Raw genomic sequence first — 20,064 nt, forward strand, 5'->3', positions numbered from 1 at the left:
CTGCTTCTACTTTTACTAAAGTACAAGATCTGAGTACTTCTCAACCTCTGCTGGTAGTTCTATTAGTTAGAAGGTGGTTGTGAATACTTCTTCATCCAGTAATAAAGGATGAGAGTAGTTATTCTTTAATTTCCCTTACCATATAGGCCTACTTTTCATTTTATGAGTGGAGTTCCTTCAGGCTATAGGAATAATTCTGAGGAGCAGTTTAAAGGACATGAGGAGTCCTCGCCCGCAGATTGAGAACCACATGTCAGACTGACAGCGAGGTGCTCCATCACAGGGCTGACACCATGTTCCTCTGTATGAATGTGTTCTTAGCCGAGAGCTCTGCAGTGCCACAGGCACAGTCATGACTCGTTTGCATAGATACCGTCCCTGCTTCCGGTCCTTTTTTTTATAACTTGTCGCTGTGCATATATTGCAAGTGAACTTTTACTTCCTTGTACACAGATAGAGGAACTGGCCGGTTTGCGGCTGGCCTTTTTGTCAACACTCTACATCCTCTGCAGCTCCTTTCATGACTTTCAAACCATGATCAGATAGAAAAGAAGCGGCAACAGAGCTGAAGGACCACCTCACACAGGTCAGACTTTACTTTGTTATATCACAATGATAAGTGAGCAGCAGCGGGTCAACTGCTGCTGCTGGAACCGTTCGAAAAGAGGAGAGAAAACCCGCAGCATATGTGTGTGTGTGTGTGTGTGTGTGTGTGTAGTAGGCTACTACCGGTTCCACCGGAGTCGGAGGTTTGCTGGTTTCCCCATCACACTCACATCTATCCTCACATGTTGCTGTGGCCTAATGCTGAATACGGATTTTGACAGTGGTTGAAAGTAACTGAGTACATTTAATTAAGTACTACACTTAAGTACAATTTTAAGGGACATGTACTTTAGTTGAGTATTTCCATTTGATGGTACTTTCTTCTTCTACTCCACTACAATTCAGAGGTAAATGGTGTACTTTTACTCCACTACATTGATTGAATACAGGTAGTTACTTCACAGATCTGGATGAATGATGGTAAATCTAATCAAGTGTTAAATCAGACTTTAGTTCCACCTGGAGTAAATCCACCAGCTACCCTGCAGTATACAAAGTACTTCAAACTAGCTGTGTAGAAAACATTTATATATTTATTTCTTATCATGCCATATTTGAAACATATATTGTAGGGCCATATACCTATATAAAGTATATACATATATTTGTTCAAAATACCAAACAGATCCTGCATTTTAGCCATGCCTCATTTTGCTCTATTTGCTCTTTCCAGCCCTGTTTTTGCAGGGGGCTGATTCTGTGAGCTGCAGCTGATCACGCCCCCCTGCAGGAGAGGGGAGTTGGCAGTTACTTTGGCATTAGGGCAGGGATATGTCGATACTTTCCAAGGTTTGACATAATGAATTGTGCAAGCAACGATGTTGTCAAATCTGTAATCAAAAAGCTCCTCAAAAACACTATCGAAGCAGTTCCTGCCACTGCTACGTTAGTACAAACAGTAACAACGGACTATTTTTCTTAGCGGATGCATGTCAATTTAAATCAATACAACTATTTTTTAAATCAATAAAATCATTTTCTAAATCCATAAAAGCATTTAAATTAATATTGGGAGTCATGTTGTTACTTTGTTGATAATGTGGCCATGTAATAAGAGGGTTAATGTGCAGCGACTTGGTCATTATGGGGAAAAGAACACAGGCAGGCAGACAGGCTGATCAGGAACCCGACGCTTGCCTCGGGGAGGGAGAAAAAGAGCCACAGCGGAGAATAAACAGAAGGGCAACCATGGCAACCATGCAAGGGAAGTCTTCTTCGCTGCTTTTGTGGCAGACTACAGCGCCACTTACAGGCCTGGCATATGTACTACAGCGTCTCCAGCGCTTTCAAGCGGCAATGGCCGGCCGTGGCCCAACCTCTCATTCCCCTGATAGGTGGAGAATTGACCAATAGCCGTAGCACCACCGTCCTGACGTCAGGACAGTGTTCAAATCTGGATCAGTCTGTATCAGATCCGTTGCAGCCCCTTTTTTAGAGATTTGGGTATGGAGGAAAATAGAGAGGGTTGTGTTTTCTGACACTTGGTGAGTTCCCTGACACACCGGGGACACATATTCATGTATAAAAGACGTACAAAAGTGCATTTTCTATGATAGGTCCCCTTTAAGGTAATTCCCTTTGAACAAAAAGGGCTTGGTATGAATAACCCATTTTACTTAAAGGGGACCTATCACCCAAAATGCACTTTGTGATGTCTTTTATACATAAATATGTGTCCCCGGTGTGTCGGGGAACTCACGCAGCGTCAGAAAAATAAAACCCTCTCTCTTTTCCTCCGTACCCAAATCTTTTAAAAACAGGGGTACAACGAGCGGATACAGATTTGCTGCCGATCTGACGACAAATCGGCAGCGGACCCACAGAAAATTGCTATCAGAAACAATGCCTGACGTGTTTTGGACGTAATCTCATCTTTGTTTACATTAGCAAGCCTCGCTAACACTCAGAGCTAACCTGTACTGGAGAGCACATGTGTTTTAAAAAGCATGACATATAAAAAGGAACTCACCTTGTGGTAAACCCGCAAGAGAAAAAGCATTCGAGCTCCATACTGTTTCAGAAATAATCCTTGATGTGGTTTAGAACAGGATGGCGTTTTATCACAGCAGAATTTAACTTTATCTCCGGTAGAATTCTGATCAGGCGTTAGCTCCGCCTCTTCTTTTTTTTCAAGCTAAGGACCCAAATTCCACGTTTCTCTAACAGGGCTGCAAAATAGGGGTTTGAGAAGTATGAGGCATGGCTACAATGGGTGAACTGTTTGGTATTTTAAGCAAAAAACTTCACAGACAGCCGTGACTTTTATACCTAGGCCCTCTGACCCCCACCCCTTCCCTCGAAAAAAAGAAAAAAGAGTTATTACGTCACAGCGTATACTTCGGCGGAATATCAAAACAACGGCCCGGGGTGCAAAGCGCATCAATGACAGCGACCCTCTACCACACAAAACAACACCTGTAAATAATCCAATTTGTGTTCTTTGAAATTGAAAAGGATATTGCATTGTGTTACTTTCATTGCAGTTGTATGTCTTCAGTGTAATTTGGCATGCTTTTATTTTGAAGGTGAGTTTACGCTGTTGGAATGAAGTTGTCGTTGCTATGGAAACAAGAAAACTTCACAGCGGGCGGAACTTGTCATAAAGTCCGCGATAATAAAACCCACCCATTTAGAGGGAAGATATGATTGGTCAATTGTACTGTCATTTGACATTACTCTCTCATTGAGTTACTGTAGCTGGCCCTCTGTGAATTTACAGCAGGACCACCAATCAGCTCCTATCTTCACAGTTACTTGCAGAGACGGCTAAAGGAGCTTCTTTCATTTAACCCTTCACATTCCAACAGAAACTGAACAGGCAGATTCGAAGGATTTATTTCTGTGGAAATGTTTTTTTAATTACAATTAAATCAAGTTATTTTGGTAAAACTAATGAAAAATATAACAAAAAATATATATATATATATTTGTAATGTTTTTAAATATTATTTTGTAGAATATCTTAGGACTTCAGAGAGGGCCTGAGGGCCCTGACGGCTCGCCACTGTTCACAGACATGTTTTGGCCCTACAATATATGTTTCCAATATAGCATAATAGGTCCACTTTAATATTTAATAAAACTCCTCATTTATATACTGTATGTTGTATCAGTTATAAATGTGTTGATCCATTACAAATAAAATGCAGTCTAATATAAATACATGCATCATTTAATATAGTTTTAATGTTGAACTGCTGAAGTGTTTTGTTTTGTTGTTAAATCATAATGTAAATGTAAATGAGAGGTGGAAGTACATTTACTCTAAACTGAAGTACCATTTTGGGATATTGTTATGTATTTCCATTTTATGTTACTTTACAATCCACTTCATTTATGTGACAGCTAAAGTGACTTGTAACTTAAAGCAGATTAAAAAAGAGAAGTATACATTAGCAGTTTAATGATGATATATTATTGTAGGTTAAGCTGCCCAGCAGTCTGTATTATAAAGTTGTTTCAATGTACCCTGCATTACTAACTGCAACAGTGTGATGTTCACATTAAGGCATATCAAATATGACTTAATAGTAAGATTGGATTATGAGTACTTTTACTTTTGCTTTAGTTGAATGCATGACTTGTACTTCAATGAGTAACCTTTTGAACAAAAATGTTCTACATCCAGAGTAAGCACTAATTTATTATATGTTTTGTGGACAGCCCTGGCCCAATTCAACCCCTGGTTATAATCCTGTCTCTAATATCTATTTTTATGTCAGTATAAAAACCTGTCTGAAACCAACAGCTAACAGCTAACAACCAACAGCTAATAGCTAACAGCTTCCAACCAACAGCTAACAGCTTCCAACCAGGCGCGCCGGATTCATTTTAGAAGTGGGGGGGGCAAAAAAAGTGCGTGTGTATGGCCCAATCCCAAACCACGCCCTACACCGACACACACACCCTCCGTGACGGAGTGAACTCCGTGGAGTGACACATGAGGCTCCCTCCTGTCAGATGGAGGGAGTAAATACAGCAGCAAGCTTTGGGACAAACTCCCCTCTCTCTGGCAGAAACAGGAAATGCGTAACTGTATGTAGGCCTAACAACGGTTTCAAATCAGCATCTCTTAGACAAAAAATGTAAATGAATAACTCAAATAAAACTCCAAACATCTTTGGTTACTTTTTTGTAAAGCTCTTTTAGTTTTAGTTTTTTAGTTTATAAGCTTCTTAGTTTTTGCAATAGTCTGTAAATATACACAACTTTATAATAAAATGCACACATTTACCTTTTTCTAGACTAAACACAGGTATGATCCTAAGTTAAAAAAATATGAGGTTATCATGAGGTTGTTAACATCGCAATTTATCACTATCGTTTAGTGGTTTTGCAAAGAATGAACCACTCTCTGTTTTTGTACCATTCTGCGTTGAAGTACCTTCTCTTTGCTCAAATAATCTACTAGCGGTCTCCTTTTTTCCGATAGTTAGCTGTACAGCTTTACCCGCCTCAATGTCCCAACAACAAACCTCCATGCAGTCGGAACCAGCCTGTTTCGGTTCAACGACGGCGGCGGTGGGGGCGGCGGCAGTTTTGACAGTTTCTGCGGCCGCAGAGGTGCTGCTTTTGGGTTCATCTGGCTTCGCTGTTTCTATGATTGATGAAGGTCCAGGCTCCGGAGATGTGGATGTCAGGGATGTGACCTTCCAGTTGTTACATTTAAGTTTAGATTGACTGTATTTGTGACCTGCTCCATCGAAATCAGTCGCATTGACCCGAAGACACATTTTGAGTTGTATACACTGTTGGAAAGAGGATATTCCTATCTTTCTAATGATATCAGGATTGTTTTTGTACTCCAAATATTAAGCGAAATATGTCACATTATATAATGACTGTCACCGAGTCCTCATTTTGAGAAAAAGGCCTTAAAAGTTTCCTCTTCTCTGGAATCCATCGATCTGATTGATTATTAGCGGAGCAAATTATCAAAATACTACGGAGGGAAGATATTTTCGTTTGGAGGGGAAGCTCGCGAGTGTGTGTGTATACGTGTGTGTGTGTTTGTGTAATTTTGCGTTTGTGTGTATTGTGTTTGTTTCCCGGGGAAAACACTCACGAGAAACACCGGCTGTTGTTATTTCTGCTGTGACGTTAAATTACTCCGTTCTCCGCTTGTAATTATGCCGAAGCTTCAAAGTTGTATTTATCATCTGAATTTGCCGAAACAAGTTTAATATTCTGAAAACCAAGACTTTGTTTAATTAAAATCAGATGAAAACAAACTGTAACGGACCCTGCCGTGTTATCTATGATTACTATACTCTTACATTCATAATTTCAGCGGAGGGAGGGGGGCGGCGCTGCTGGAAGAGCAGATTGCGAGTGAGAGGTGCCTGTCTTCATCCCTTTACAAGCTTCAAAAATGTATTTATCGTGTGATTTTGGAAATAAAAGTTTCATATTCTGAAAGCCAAGACTTTGTTTGTTTAAAATCAAACAAAACACCCGAACCCTGAAAAAATAGTTTTTTACGTAAATCCACGTTTATTCTGAAATGAGCCGTTGCGACTTCCGACTGATTTCGATAGAGCGGGTCACATTTAGTTTTCTTCTGCGCTGGTTCTTCTGACATGTTTGCAAGTGTATATATTATTTCTAGGTTAACGGCTGACACACACAGAACAACGTAACAAATAAAGTAAACAACGTAACAAATAAACAAATCTAAGCTTTTTTATTGGTTGTAATTTACATGGATACATTTGAATGGTGTGACAATATCCTATTTGATTGGGTTAAAATGTACATATTCTTCCTGTTATGTCTGCCTGCTTTATTTTACCTAATGCAAAGTTACCTGCTGCTCCATCGAAATCAGTCGCATTGACCCGAAGACACATTTTGATTCCTAGCTTTCTAATGATATCAGGATTGTTTTTGTACTCCAAATATTAAGCAAAACATGTCACATTATATAATGACTGTTACAGAGTCATCATTTTGAGAAAAAGGCCTTTAAAGTTTTCTCTTCTCTGGAATCCATCATTTCTCATCATCAATCATCATGATTGATTATTAGCGGAGCAAATGATCAAAATACTACGGAGGGAAGATATTTTCGTTTGGATTACTGCACTCACGAGAAACACCGGCTGTTGTTATGGCTGCTGTGACGTTAAACTACTCCGTTCTCCGCTTGTAATTATGCCGTCACAAGCTTCAAAGCTGTATTTATCATCTGAATTTGCCGAAACAAGTTTAATATTCTGAAAGCCAAGACTTTGCTTATTTGAAATCAGATAAAAACCAACTGTAACGGACCCTGCCGTGTTATCTATGATTACTATACACCTTACATTCATAATTTCAGCGGGAGGGAGGGGGGCGGCGCTGCTGGAAGAGCAGAGTGGCGAGAGCTGTCATCTTCCCTTTACAAGCTTCAAACATGCCTGTAGCTAGTGAGATTGAATATAACAATCACAAATAACAAAATATACACAGCTAGATCAGATCACGTTTTAGATGCGACTTTAGAGTAGAGGGGAATTATTGAAACGGGATTTGTACAGTTTTCCGCGGCACAGTTTCATGGAAACACATCAGCTTTTGGACGACAGTCAATATGGATTCAGGAAAGATAGATCAACATCTATGGCACTAATGGAATTAAGTGAGGAAATAGCAAACTGCATGGACAATAAAAAACAAGCAGTGGGAATATTTATAGACTTACAAAAAGCATTTGACACCATAGATCACAATATTTTACTGATAAAACTGGAACGGTATGGCATCAGAGGGGTGGGATTAAACTGGGTGAGAGATTATTTAAGCAACAGACAACAATTTGTTGAATTTGTTGAAAACATAAAACAAATCCACAGATACAATTAATACTAGATATTAACATACACATATAAAGAGTATATGAAATGAAGTTCCTTGGTGTGGTTTTAGACCACAAAATCAGCTGGAAACCTCATATCACTCATGTAAAAGCAAAACTGGCTAAAACTATCGCAATATTGGGAAAAGCCAGATACATTCTGGAACTCATTGTATACTCTATATAACACACTAATATTGCCATATCTGATTTACTGTGTGGAGATTTGGGGAAACACGTACAAAACCAACCTACAGCCGTTATGCACATTACAAAAAAGGGCTATAAGAGTTATCAATAATGTTGGATATCTTGAACACACTAATGTATTATTTTTGAAGTCACACATATTGAAGTTCATTGATCTGGTTACATTTAAAACGGCACAAATCATGTACAGAGCCAGACATAATCTACTTCCTAGGAAATTAAAAACATTGTTCATAGACAGAGAGGGTGGGTATAATTTGAGAGGAAATCTACATTTTAAACTCAAGGTCAGAACAACTCTGAGAAGTATGAGTTTAACAATCTGTGGGGTGATTTTATGGAATGGTTTGGAGCAGGAGTTAAAACAAAGCACAAGCATCATTCAGTTTAAAAGGATGTACAGAAACACTTTTTTGGAAAAATATGAGAATGAAGAAAGGTGATTGAAGACGAGAAATTATTGTATATGTATAAATGTAAATCTAAGTAGGAATAACTTGCATAATGATTTAAAGGACAATCATTGATCAAGTAAGGGGTGGGAATTAATAAGCATTTGCTTCCTCCTACTCCCTTTCGGACACATATGATTTATTATTATTATGAAGACATTTTTTGTTTTTTTTGTTGAATATACAAATATTACCATGAATGTGGATAAATACTGTATTATAACAATACGGTATTCTGTTTTTCACATTTGTTATTTTGTATTTGTTATTTTTGAATCTGTTCGAAATAAAGACTGAAAAAAAAAAAAAAATCTGCTGTTGCGAAAATGTGGGGCAGGGTTGAAAAGTGGGGGGGCCAATGGCCCCCCCCGCTTCCGGCGCCCTTGCTTCCAACCAACAGCTAACAGCTTCCAACCAACAGCTAACAGCTAACAGCTTCCAACTAACAGCTCTAACAACCTCTTGTAGCCAGAGCTCAGGTACTGTTTGTGTGCTCATTGTATTGAAGACCCTGAAGTTAAACGATCATTTCCATCGTGTTTAATCAATGGTATCATTGAAAAGGTTTGTACTAAAATGACCTCTGCTTTAACCTTTTGGCAGGTGAAATTAACATTGAAATGTTGTTAGTATGCATTAATCAGTTTTTGGCCATAAGAAGCCACAACACACGGAGATACACAACATTCCTGACGTGTTTATTGTCCTATCTTTTTATTATGGGGGGGGGGGGGGGAGTGTGCTTGAATTTGGACTTGAGCCGTCCTTTATAGATAGGCTACTGTCTTGTTACGTTAGCGAGCCGGATCATTTGGCGCGGCTCTCTTAAAGCGCCAGCTGTTTTGGCTCCCAAACGGCTCTTCATGTTACCACGGAGCCTAAGTTTCGCCGCTGCGAGGCTCTGGTGCTCGCAGCTCACGCGCGTGCTCCACTAGCATGGCTCATCGCATCCAAATCGCGCACGTTCTGTGTTGTCCTGTAGCAGGCACCGCCGATGTCGGGGAAACGATCTTCAATACTCCGAAAAGAATCCCACCAGACTCCTTTGCCCCTCCAAAAGAGGGATGTCCTTGTCCTTTTTCCTTTTCGTCATTTCAAGCGATAAAAACTCTCGATCTTCTCTTGAATTATTAATATTTTTGGACACCCTCGGCTCGAGTTCAGGGCGTCCCGAGCTGAATAAGGGCGTCAAAAGACGGCAAGAAACGCGGAAAACGCTGTTGACAGACATTAAGCACTATAATTGGTCATTCTGAGTCATCTTTCTGAGACAGCGTAGAGAGAGGCGAAGTCCCGCCCTTCTACTTCCGCCCCATGGGACCTTATTTCGGAAGTCAATGGGGAGAGAAAGATTATCTTTCGATCCGGTTTGAATTGTGCCACGAATTACACATATGATGTTTGTCAATCTTAAAAAATCATTTCCATGTCAAAAAAGTCACAGTTTGTCGAAAAATACACAACTAGAAAGACTACAAATCCCAGAGTCGCGTACATTAACGTTACATATTACACTCGTGTTACTCACCGAAACCTTGTAAAGCCGGTCCCGCATGCTGGCTCTTACGGAACCGACTAACTCCCCTTGTGTTTACAGTTCTCAACATGCCCAGACTTGGAGTGATTTTCACCTCTTTTAATACTTTTTGCCTCATTCTGAAAGAAAGAGGTGAAATGTGCTAACGTGACGGCCATCTTGGTGTTGGTGACGTGCTAGACCAGAGTTGTAGTTCATTGAGCGTTTCACACAAAAAAATGTGTTACTTCACAGTTTTACAACACATTTTAATTTTTTTGACTTACAAAATGATCTTTTAAATTGACAAACATCATATGTGTAATTCGTGGCACAATTGAAACGGGATCGAAAGATAATCTTTCTCTCTCCATTGACTTCAATACATACTTTTTTCGAAATAAGGTCCCATGGAGGTCCACCAGAAGGGGAGGGACTTCGCCTCTCTATTAGGGCAACATTTGGTAAAACTTTTTTTTCTGGTAGAGGAACCACATGGCTTCACTTTACAACGTTGGAACGACCTTATCAGAGAATCCATTGGTAAACAGGGAATGCCAACACACATGTTAGTGAGGAAGTCTAATAGTATGCACAGGGATATTCTTGCATCTGTCTATTACGTTGTCCTCATCCAATAATATAGTATTTGCTTGTGTATCGGCCAAGAACCACTGTGTGTCTTTTCACAGTGCTAAATCTGATAGGAAAGTATAAATTGTAGGCCTGTTAACATTAATGTGTTAACACTTGCTATTCATCTTGAATCCTTAACGTGTTAAATAAAAAATTAACGCAAATAATCACATGACCAAGTTTGATCCCAACTTCCTCCCATAATTCCTGGGCAGATTTTAACCATAAATGGCATGGCAGCGAAAGGCAAATAGAGTAGAGGGACTGACACAAACTACATGTGCTGCACTGACTGGCCCTCCTCAAAATACAAGTAAATACTGGTATTTTTAACTTAAACGCAATTAAAACAATTATATATATGGCAAGCATCTGCGTGTTTTGTGTGATGGGGTTGATCCAACCTCGTAAAACAAAGCCATGTGGTTCCTTGACAAATACAAAAAAAAGTTGTTCTCATACATTTAAAGTGTATAGCTTCAAAGAAAGTCACATTAATGTGAATCTTTAATGTCCAAAAAATATTTTTCTCAGAATATCATCCCCTTGCCTTAATTGTTCTGTATGAAAGTTAATCCAATATTTAGTATCCTTTTATCTCTTTCACACACACAGTCTGTCTTAATGTTCTTGTGTGTGTTTGTTTGTGTGCATGTGCGTGTATGTGTGTGCTGTTTGCATCGTACCCCCCTGTGCTGAAAAGAGATACAGTATTCTTGTACTTAAGTACCGTACTTTGTTACTATCCAACACTGGTATTTGGGTTGTACTGGTGTATACAGTATGAGTGATTGTTCCTGTGTGTATCTCAGCACACATTAACAGAACATCATGTTAGTGTTCAGCACACAGGATCATCACATCCTTATTTCATGTACACACAGGTTTACCTGAGGCAGCTGGTGTGTGTTTGCGTGACATACAGCGTGTGAGGTAGTGATACAGTATGAGGAAACCTCCGCTCTGAATAATGCTGCAGTGATCTCACAGGGACAGTCCCTGCAGGGTAAAGGTCTCTGCCGGGGAAACAGTGGAACAGTGGTGTGATAAGGTCCGTTAATCATTCATTTCCATGCAAAACATTCAAGAATGTGTTTTGGTTTTTGTGATTCAGGTTTAAAAATACTATATAAAAAATATAAAACATATTGTATATTATATTCCATTTAAAAATATATTTCAGTGTAGAAAAGGCAGACAATGAATATTAACACTACACATTATGCTATGTTAAAACTTTATATAATGATATGGATCAGAGCAGTTCTCTAATATATCTAAAAATGAAGAAAGGGGTATATTTCAACAATTTTCTAAACGTACGTATGGCCTTATAATTGGTTCTTACTTGCCTATATTCCACAATATTCCTTTTATTTTAAATAAAAATATATAAGAAAATGTCATGTTTATCTCAAATGTAATCCAACAGCAATCCAGTGTCTCTGTGTTGTTTTGATATCTCTCTGGTCATTTGCAAGTTAAATATTAGACATTGACCTTCAACTCTCCCCTCATCTGTGTGCCCACACTATTTCTAACTCACGTCTTCATGACATCATCTTACACCATCACTGCACTACAAAGCCCTAATTCGTTTCAGTCATACAAAAATGCACTGTTGCATAGGGAGCCACATTTTCATTGACACACATCTGCTGTAAGGCTCATGACAGTATCCATAGCAACAATCGTACATTCAAGGTAATCCCATTCCATCCTTATTTTTACCAATGCCTATACTTTTCCGCACAAAATCTTCAAGCACTGAACTGTTGGAATGAAATGAATGATTGACATAGAGAATAAGTAAGTGAATGGAAATGAGGAAAAGAGAGTGATTATAATATCATGAAGTGAAGTAGAGAGAGAGGACGGTCACAATAACGTGTATTTCAGAGCTCTAACATCGCATTTCAAATGATTAGCTCTTGCGTACGTGGGGGAAAGTATGTGATATTTCTGCGGACCCTCAGCTGAAGGGGGAGGGCCCACAATCCAAACATCCCTGGAACAAACAGAGGTATAACATTTCAATTTCAAATTTGAAAGGGAAATTGTTTTGTGATGAGGGAGTTCATTTACCTAAAGACAATGTGACTGACCATGAAGTTGTAATTCTGCGGCTTAAGCGCTCTTGTTCTGGGCTTGGATTTGGGACTTGTCCGTATTTTTGTTGTAAAACTTGAACCGTTTTACAGTGGGTTTTGACTTCATGGAAGTTAATTGTAACATTTTGGTCGTCTCAAATTGTCTTCAGCAGCGTTCACTTGTACTTTGCTCCACCGTCCACAAAAAGACCAAGAGGGTGATGATTGAAATGTTAAATGAAATGCTGTAGTTCACAAAACAATGAGTGACTGAACAGTGTCTATATCTACACTGAACAAAAATATAAATGCAACACTTTTGTTTTTGCTCCCATTTTTCATGAGATGAACTCAAAGATCTAAAACATTTTCTATATACACAAAATAACCATTTCTCTCAATATTGTTCACAAATCTGAAAAAATCTGTGATGGTGAGCACTTCTCCTTTGCCAAGATAATCCATCCCACCTCACAGGTGTGGCATATCAAGATGCTGATTAGAGAGCATGATTATTGCACAGGTGTGCCTTAGGCTGGCCACAATAAAAGGCCACTCTAAAGTGTTCAGTTTTATCACACAGCACAATGCCACAGATGTCGCAAGTTTTGAGGGAGCGTGCAATTGGCATGCTGACAGCAGGAATGTCCACCAGAGCTGTTGCCCGTGAATTGAATGTTCATTTATCTACCATAAGCCGTCTCCAAAGGCGTTTCAGAGAATTTGGCAGCACACCCAACCGGCCTCACAACCGCAGACCACGTGTAACCACACCAGCCCAGGACCTCCACATCCAGCATGTTCACCTCCAAGATCGTCTGAGACCAGCCACTCGGACAGCTGCTGCAACAATCGCTTTGCATGACCAAAGAATTTCTGCACAAACTGTCAGAAACCGTCTCAGGGAAGCTCATCTGCATGCTCGTCGTCCTCATCGGGGTCTCGACCTGACTCCGGTTCGTCGTCGTAACCGACTTGAGTGGGCAAATGCTCACATTCGATGGCGTCTGGCACGTTGGAGAGGTGTTCTCTTCACGGCTGAATCCCGGTTTTCACTGTTCAGGGCAGATGGCAGACAGCGTGTGTGGCGTCGTGTGGGTGAGCGGTTTTCTGATGTCAATGTTGTGAATCGAGTGGCCCATGGTGGTGGTGGGGTTATGGTATGGGCAGGCGTATGTTATGGACGACGAACACAGGTTATTGATGGCATTGTGAATGCACAGAGATACCGTGACGAGATCCTGAGGCCCATTGTTGTGCCATTCATCCACGACCATCACCTCATGTTGCAGCATGATAATGCACAGCCCCATGTTGCAAGGATCTGTACACAATTCCTGGAGGCTGAAAACATCCCAGTTCTTGCATGGCCAGCATACTCACCGGACATGTCACCCATTGAGCATGTTTGGGATGCTCTGGATCGGCGTATACGACAGCGTGTTCCAGTTCCTGCCAATATCCAGCAAGTTGGCACAGCCATTGAAGAGGAGTGGACCAACATTCCACAGGCCACAATCAACAACCTGATCAACTCTATGCGAAGGAGATGTGTTGCACTGCGTGAGGCAAATGGTGGTCACACCAGATACTGACTGGTTTTCGGACCCCCCCAGACCCCCCCAATAAAGCAAAACTGAACATTTCAGAGTGGCCTTTTATTGTGGCCAGCCTAAGGCACACCTGTGCAATAATCATGCTGTCTAATCAGCATCTTGATATGCCACACCTGTGAGGTGGGATGGATTATCTCGGCAAAGGAGAAGTGCTCACTATCACAGATTTCTTCAGATTTGTGAACAATATTTGAGAGAAATGGTTATTTTGTGTATATAGAAAACGTTTTAGATCTTTGAGTTCATCTCATGAAAAATGGGAGCAAAAACAAAAGTGTTGCATTTATATTTTTGTTCAGTGTATATGAAGATGCTGGCCGAACAGTTTGTTGGCTGATATCCTGGTTGTTGTAATGAACATGTGTGTCCTCTTTTTTTATTCACCTTTTTGAGCTGCCTTCACGTCTACAGACTATGAATACACTTCAGCTCTTGAAGACTGTAACAGTGATTTGGATTTGGTGTTGGGGCCCTCCATCCTCCTATCAGAACCTTGATGCATGAGCTCAGCTCCTGAGTGTTGTACAGTGTGAAGGACTCCGTGAGGACAGGGGACTGTGAGGTCACTACGAGGCTCACTTTGTGTCTGCACTCTCTTCTCTGAAATGTTCATGTGCACATTGGTGTGCAGGGTTTGAGGTCATATGGTGTGGAAACAGTGGAGAAGATGTGGCAAGTCTGAGTCAGCGTCATAACACTGCTGGGTTTTAGACAAGCTGTGTCAAAAACCCAACAAAACAAATCACAAAGATATATAACATTGCTGACCGCCAAAAGTTACATTTTGGCTTTATCACATTTTCCTGAAAATATACTTTACATTTTAAATTGTATAACATTCATTACTTCGAACTAGGGCTGTCAAGTTAACGCGTTAATAACGCGTTAACGCAAAAAAAAATTAACGCCACTAATTATTTTAACGCATATTTTAACGATTAACGCATGTGTATTTTTTTTCCTCGGCCGCCCCGTAGTTTCAGAGCGCATCGAGTTTAAAATACCATCTACAAGCTGATGCTGACATCCCCGCTCCTGCTGCCCGCTTGTGGCAGACCACACTTCCACGCTCACCGGCAGGCACCGACTGGCTATTGGGAGGACCGGGAGGGTGTGTGTGTGTGTGTGTGTGTGTATATGTGTGGCCCGAGCGAGCGAGAGAGAGACCTTACGTGTATTGTTGTTGTTAGCATCTGGTGCTAGCTAGCTGCGCTAACGGATATAAGGAGCTGTTTAAATGAAAACAGAGGAGCGACATTTCGCCACAACTGCGCCGAGCACTTGACTTTATGCAGGAAGCCAGACAGTGGGACATTGTACGAGAAGTCAGCACACTCAGCACGGATAGTGCGCAACATGATTGCAGCGTCCAGGCAGCTCCCTTTCGAGCATATGCCTTGAGTTGCACATAGCTCCAACGATCCATCACACACACACACACACACACACACACACACACACACACACACACACACACACACACACACACACACACACACACACACACACACACACACACACACACACACACACACACACACACACACACACACACACACAGGTTGTTGTGTTTAATATTCATGAGAATATTTGTCATTGTTCAAATGATAATAAACATTAGCATAAAGCATATTTGTCCACTCATATGTTGATAAGAGTATTACAAACTTGAAAAATATTCCTCTAAGGTACATTTAGAACAGATAAAAAATGTGCGATTAATTTGCGATTAACTATAGACAATCCTGCGATTAAATATTTTAATCGACTGACAGCCCTACTTCGAACACATTTGAAACATTTCCTTCTCACTTTTTGGTGTATCATAATTTCTGAAAATGTTCTTTACAGAGTAGATGAAGTACTTTAGTACAACAATAGTAGGCTACTCATTCCAGGGAAATGGCTCATTTCCTGCTTCATGCTGTGAACTATTCCATTTGAAAAGGAGCAGGCCAGAATAAAGGAGTAAGAATGAAAAGATGTGGATGTATAAGACCCCCTGGGACCCAGGCTGATTCCAATATGTCAGCCATACCAAAACAAAAGTCTAGTAACCTGTGTGGTTCATTATTACCAAAAAGAGTAGTTATATAAGAAGTCCATTTCTCTAGAGTTCTTTAAAGTCAATTGGTGAACATGACAAAATGTCTCCGCTGCTAACATGTTTCCATTGCCACGATGTTAGAAGACTGGGGAAAACCCTTATGGTGTATTAAGCCCCAGAAGCAAAGAGGTGGTTATGGGGGAGCCTTTCATACAAACAGCTTTCAAAGTTGGAAAGTTGGAATAACTTCAGTTACTAACCCTATCCTAACCAGTTATCTTCATTAGTTTATTTGAATGATGATTATGAGGCTAAATAGCATGTTTATATCCACTGGCTCAGTCGCCGATGCAAGTTCACTGACCTTTATGTATCCCTTTAGAGCAGTGCTTCTCAAAGTGTGGTCGCGGACCACTGGTGGTCCGTGAGCGCCCCCTAGTGGTCCGTGAGTATATTGGTAAAATTTCACATTTGAAATAAATACATTTAAGTTTTCCGCACTCTCGCGGGAATATCTCCGCAATGGAGTGAGCTTAAGTTTCATATATAGGTATATAGCCCAGATAAACACCTTCATCACACATGTGGCCACTTGTTTGTACCATTTTCAGGCGATTTGTAAAAAACGATGTGTTTTGGGATATTTGTGGAGTTAGGTGGTCCGCGAGTATGAAAAAGTTTGAGAAACACTGCTTTAGAGCTAGCTCAGGAGCTAGCTATCTTTGAGCAGATTTTTAATTGGTGGATCATTTTTTAAGAATGTGTGTACTCGACCCAAAACACCTAAGGCAGCTGAAAAAAGATAGACTACCTGCTTGTTGGTTTCATTATGGACAACATAAGGGACTGATGAGTGTCTGTGTCCCCTGTCTCAGCCTCAGAGATGGCGGGTTGGGGGCAGCAGGGCGAGATGACAGAGTACAAGAAGATCCTGATAAAGCGGGACCTGGAGATGGGCGTGGTGATGACGGTGTTCCGGCAGAAGGCGGAGCGGCTCACTGTGCAGGTCATCATGGAGACCCGGCAGGTGGCCTGGACGCGCACCGCGGATAGAACTGACGGTGTCCGTGAGTACACTAACAATGACACATATTAACATCTTAGTTTATAAAGTATTTTTCAGGCCACCTTTAAAGCCCCTCTTAGTATTCATGTGTCTGCAGCGGTGTAATGCAGTGAGTACGTACATTTACTCAAGTACTGTACTTAGGTACGATTTTGGGGAACTTGTACTTTACTTAAGTATTTTTATTTGATTACATTACATGTCATGTCACTTGTTAGACGCTTTTATCCAAAGCGACTTACATCCTCAACACTGTGGACAATCCCCACAGGAGCAATTTGGGGTGAAGTGTCTCAGGGACACAACGACATGCTGACTGCAGTGGGATTTGATGCTACTTTATACTTCATCTCCACTACTATTTGGAAGCCAACATTGTACTTTTTATTCCATTAGAAAATAGTTAGTTACTTTACAGATTTAAGTTAATATTAGCTTAAACTAAATAAACAAATAAATCAATGATATATAATTAAAGGTTAAATATCCAGCAGCAGACTATAAAGTCATTAAAAGTATTAGTACTTTAATGCATAGAACACAAATAATCCAGTCATTGAATATGATTCTGAAATTCCGCACAATAGGTACTTATACTTTTGGTACTTTAAGTTCTTTGTGCCCGTGTACGACTGTATGCATCCTCTGGTTGATGCAGTGAGTCGAAAGTTTAAAATACAACTGTTTCAATGACTGTTTCATGCCGACAGTGATGTTTTAAAAGAGGGGCGCCAGTATTTTTCCTATAATGAACACTCGGGGACATAAACATTCATGTTACTTCACATACCCAACATTTGACTTTTCCACTCATTAAAGTTTACCCCAATCAGAACAATCTTCCCTTTCATGGTATTGTGACACAAGTCTTAGAAGCAGTTATAAACAGAGATGCAAACAGAAGCTAGCTGCACTAGCTGGATTCAGGAGAACCAACCTTTGTGCACCGAGTGATCATCAGCTCAAATCCCTGGAGCAAAGTAGCAGTGGCCGACAAGGATTTACAATAGTCGATAGCAAAGTTGTATTATCCACAAAGCAGTATGGATACACTGTTTTGTGTCATCTGCTATGATATTAGTTATTATAATGGAAGAGAGAAACTCCCTTTGGATGGAAAGTCTTTATAAAACACAAGAGGAAAAGGAAGCCCCCAAAAAGGAGAATAAAGCCCAGAGGCCAGGTTTCGACTCACCCCTCTTATATTTCAAGCCACCATTCAAATAACAATACAGTTATGTGAGTATATGAGTTATCCATACCATAATGACATCCAAATATAAAGGACTTATCAGAATTAATTCTGAAAAGGTTGTTTAAGTATGAGTTCCCATAAAAACAATGATATATTGTTTATTTCCTTTCTGTGAAGATATGAACCACAGGAAATGCTCACCTACAGTATAGACACTGACTCGTCTCAATTTGAGAGGACATTTATTTGTTATGACCTGGCTCAAAAGGCCACAACAAGGAGACACACCATATCAACGGTTTAACAAAAGATGTTTATTAAAAGCAAGTAGTCCAAATTAGCCAAATTAATTAAGTGCAAAACAAATGAAGCATGAGGTGTGGATGTCAGTGGTATCAGTAGTGTAAGTGCAGGGTGAGGATTGCATGGACGTGTGAGAGTGTTGAAGTGCACAAAGTGAAGCAACTGAACATACTCAACCAAAACCGGGTGCCTGTAGGAGAAAGCAGAGAGGGGAAACAGAGAGGAGCAGAGAGGCTTTACCTGCAGGGCACCAGACCCAGGTGCCCTGAGTTACTGCAATCAAGGAGGCTGGATGCAGCACAGCCACACCCTCTCCAGATGAACCCACAGGGGCATCACAGCCCCCCCCCCCCCTTAAGATGGAGCCCCAAAGGGATCCACGACAAACCAACATCCTCCTGTGTATATTGACCATCAGGTGTGTGTCCAGTATGGACTTTTTTCAGGTGTCTTTTCTTAAACGTCACTTCGTCCATGTTTCTGATCCCATAGTCCTTAAGCCTCATCTTGTCATCACTGGCCTTCTTCAGATCCAAGACGGTTGCATTTTGCACCACAACTATGGGCATAATCTCTCCGACAGCCTTTAAAACCCTGACAGTCATGGGCATACTCCAAAGCAATCTGGGAATTAACCTCCTCCAAATGTACCAGAATTGGCAGATCACAGAGTAAAGGGTCCTGAACAAGATGAGCAAGACACTCCTCGAATATATCTAGGATCTCTGAGGGAGGAAGAGTCTCCTCGTCTTCCTCCTCCTTTGACACAGACGAAGGGAGATCAGGCAGTGAGACCACCTGTTCAACACCACTTTTTCTACACTCCGAAACAGGCGGGTCAGCAGACATCCTACGGCTCTGCGCAAGCGTAACAGCACAAACTGGAAACACCCTTGGAAACTGTAAACCGCTCTCATCTGGCTCCCCAGATGGCCTGGAAATGGCCTGGAAACCACCACAGGTGGTGGCACACCAGCCCACACAGCACTACCAGCAAGATCGTTGCCCATCAAGTGGCAACGCGGGACGCACGCTGATAGACACAACTCCCTGCACCAGCTCACAATCCAGCACTATTTTATGCCGTGGCACAGAAATCAAGCCCATCTCCATGCCCCTCATCAGCACAAAATCCCCAGTCTCTGTCGAAAAAGGCAACACTGACTCAACAATAAATGAGTATCTAGCTGCTGTGTCTCGCAACACCTTATTTGGAACATACTTGTCACTACCGACTACTGATACAACGGCTTCCGTTATGAACGGTTCAAAACCAGAACCCACATCGGCACAAACTGGCTTCTTATCAGGCACCATGCCCGATCCTACACCCAACAGCTTTTTATCCAAAACGGCAGAACACATGGCTGGAGCATGTGATGAAAACGAGGCTTCCCCTCAGGTTCCAGCAACGGACACTGCTCCTTCCAATGACCCTCTCCTCGGCAATAATTACATAGACCCACTCTGGCGCCCTCGGGTCGCCCCGGAC

General features: G+C 41.0%; 1 protein-coding gene and 1 pseudogene across 1 annotated transcript in view; one reads left to right on the forward strand and one right to left on the reverse strand.

Moving 5' to 3' along the window:
• Nucleotides 1-448: 448 nt before the first annotated feature.
• The window catches only part of plcg2 (phospholipase C, gamma 2), a 93,874-nt gene continuing 74,258 nt past the window's right edge, over nucleotides 449-20,064 (forward strand). Inside the window, exons 1-2 of the mRNA XM_034227063.1 lie at nucleotides 449-586; nucleotides 16,884-17,075. Coding sequence (XP_034082954.1) covers nucleotides 16,892-17,075 — 184 coding nt within the window. The 5' untranslated portion in view covers nucleotides 449-586; nucleotides 16,884-16,891. The remainder of the gene's footprint in view (nucleotides 587-16,883; nucleotides 17,076-20,064) is intronic.
• Nucleotides 18,908-19,421, reverse strand: LOC117553218 (annotated as a pseudogene).

This window comes from Gymnodraco acuticeps, unplaced genomic scaffold, assembly GCF_902827175.1.
Source record: "Gymnodraco acuticeps unplaced genomic scaffold, fGymAcu1.1, whole genome shotgun sequence".
Taxonomy (NCBI): Eukaryota; Metazoa; Chordata; class Actinopteri; order Perciformes; family Bathydraconidae; genus Gymnodraco; species Gymnodraco acuticeps.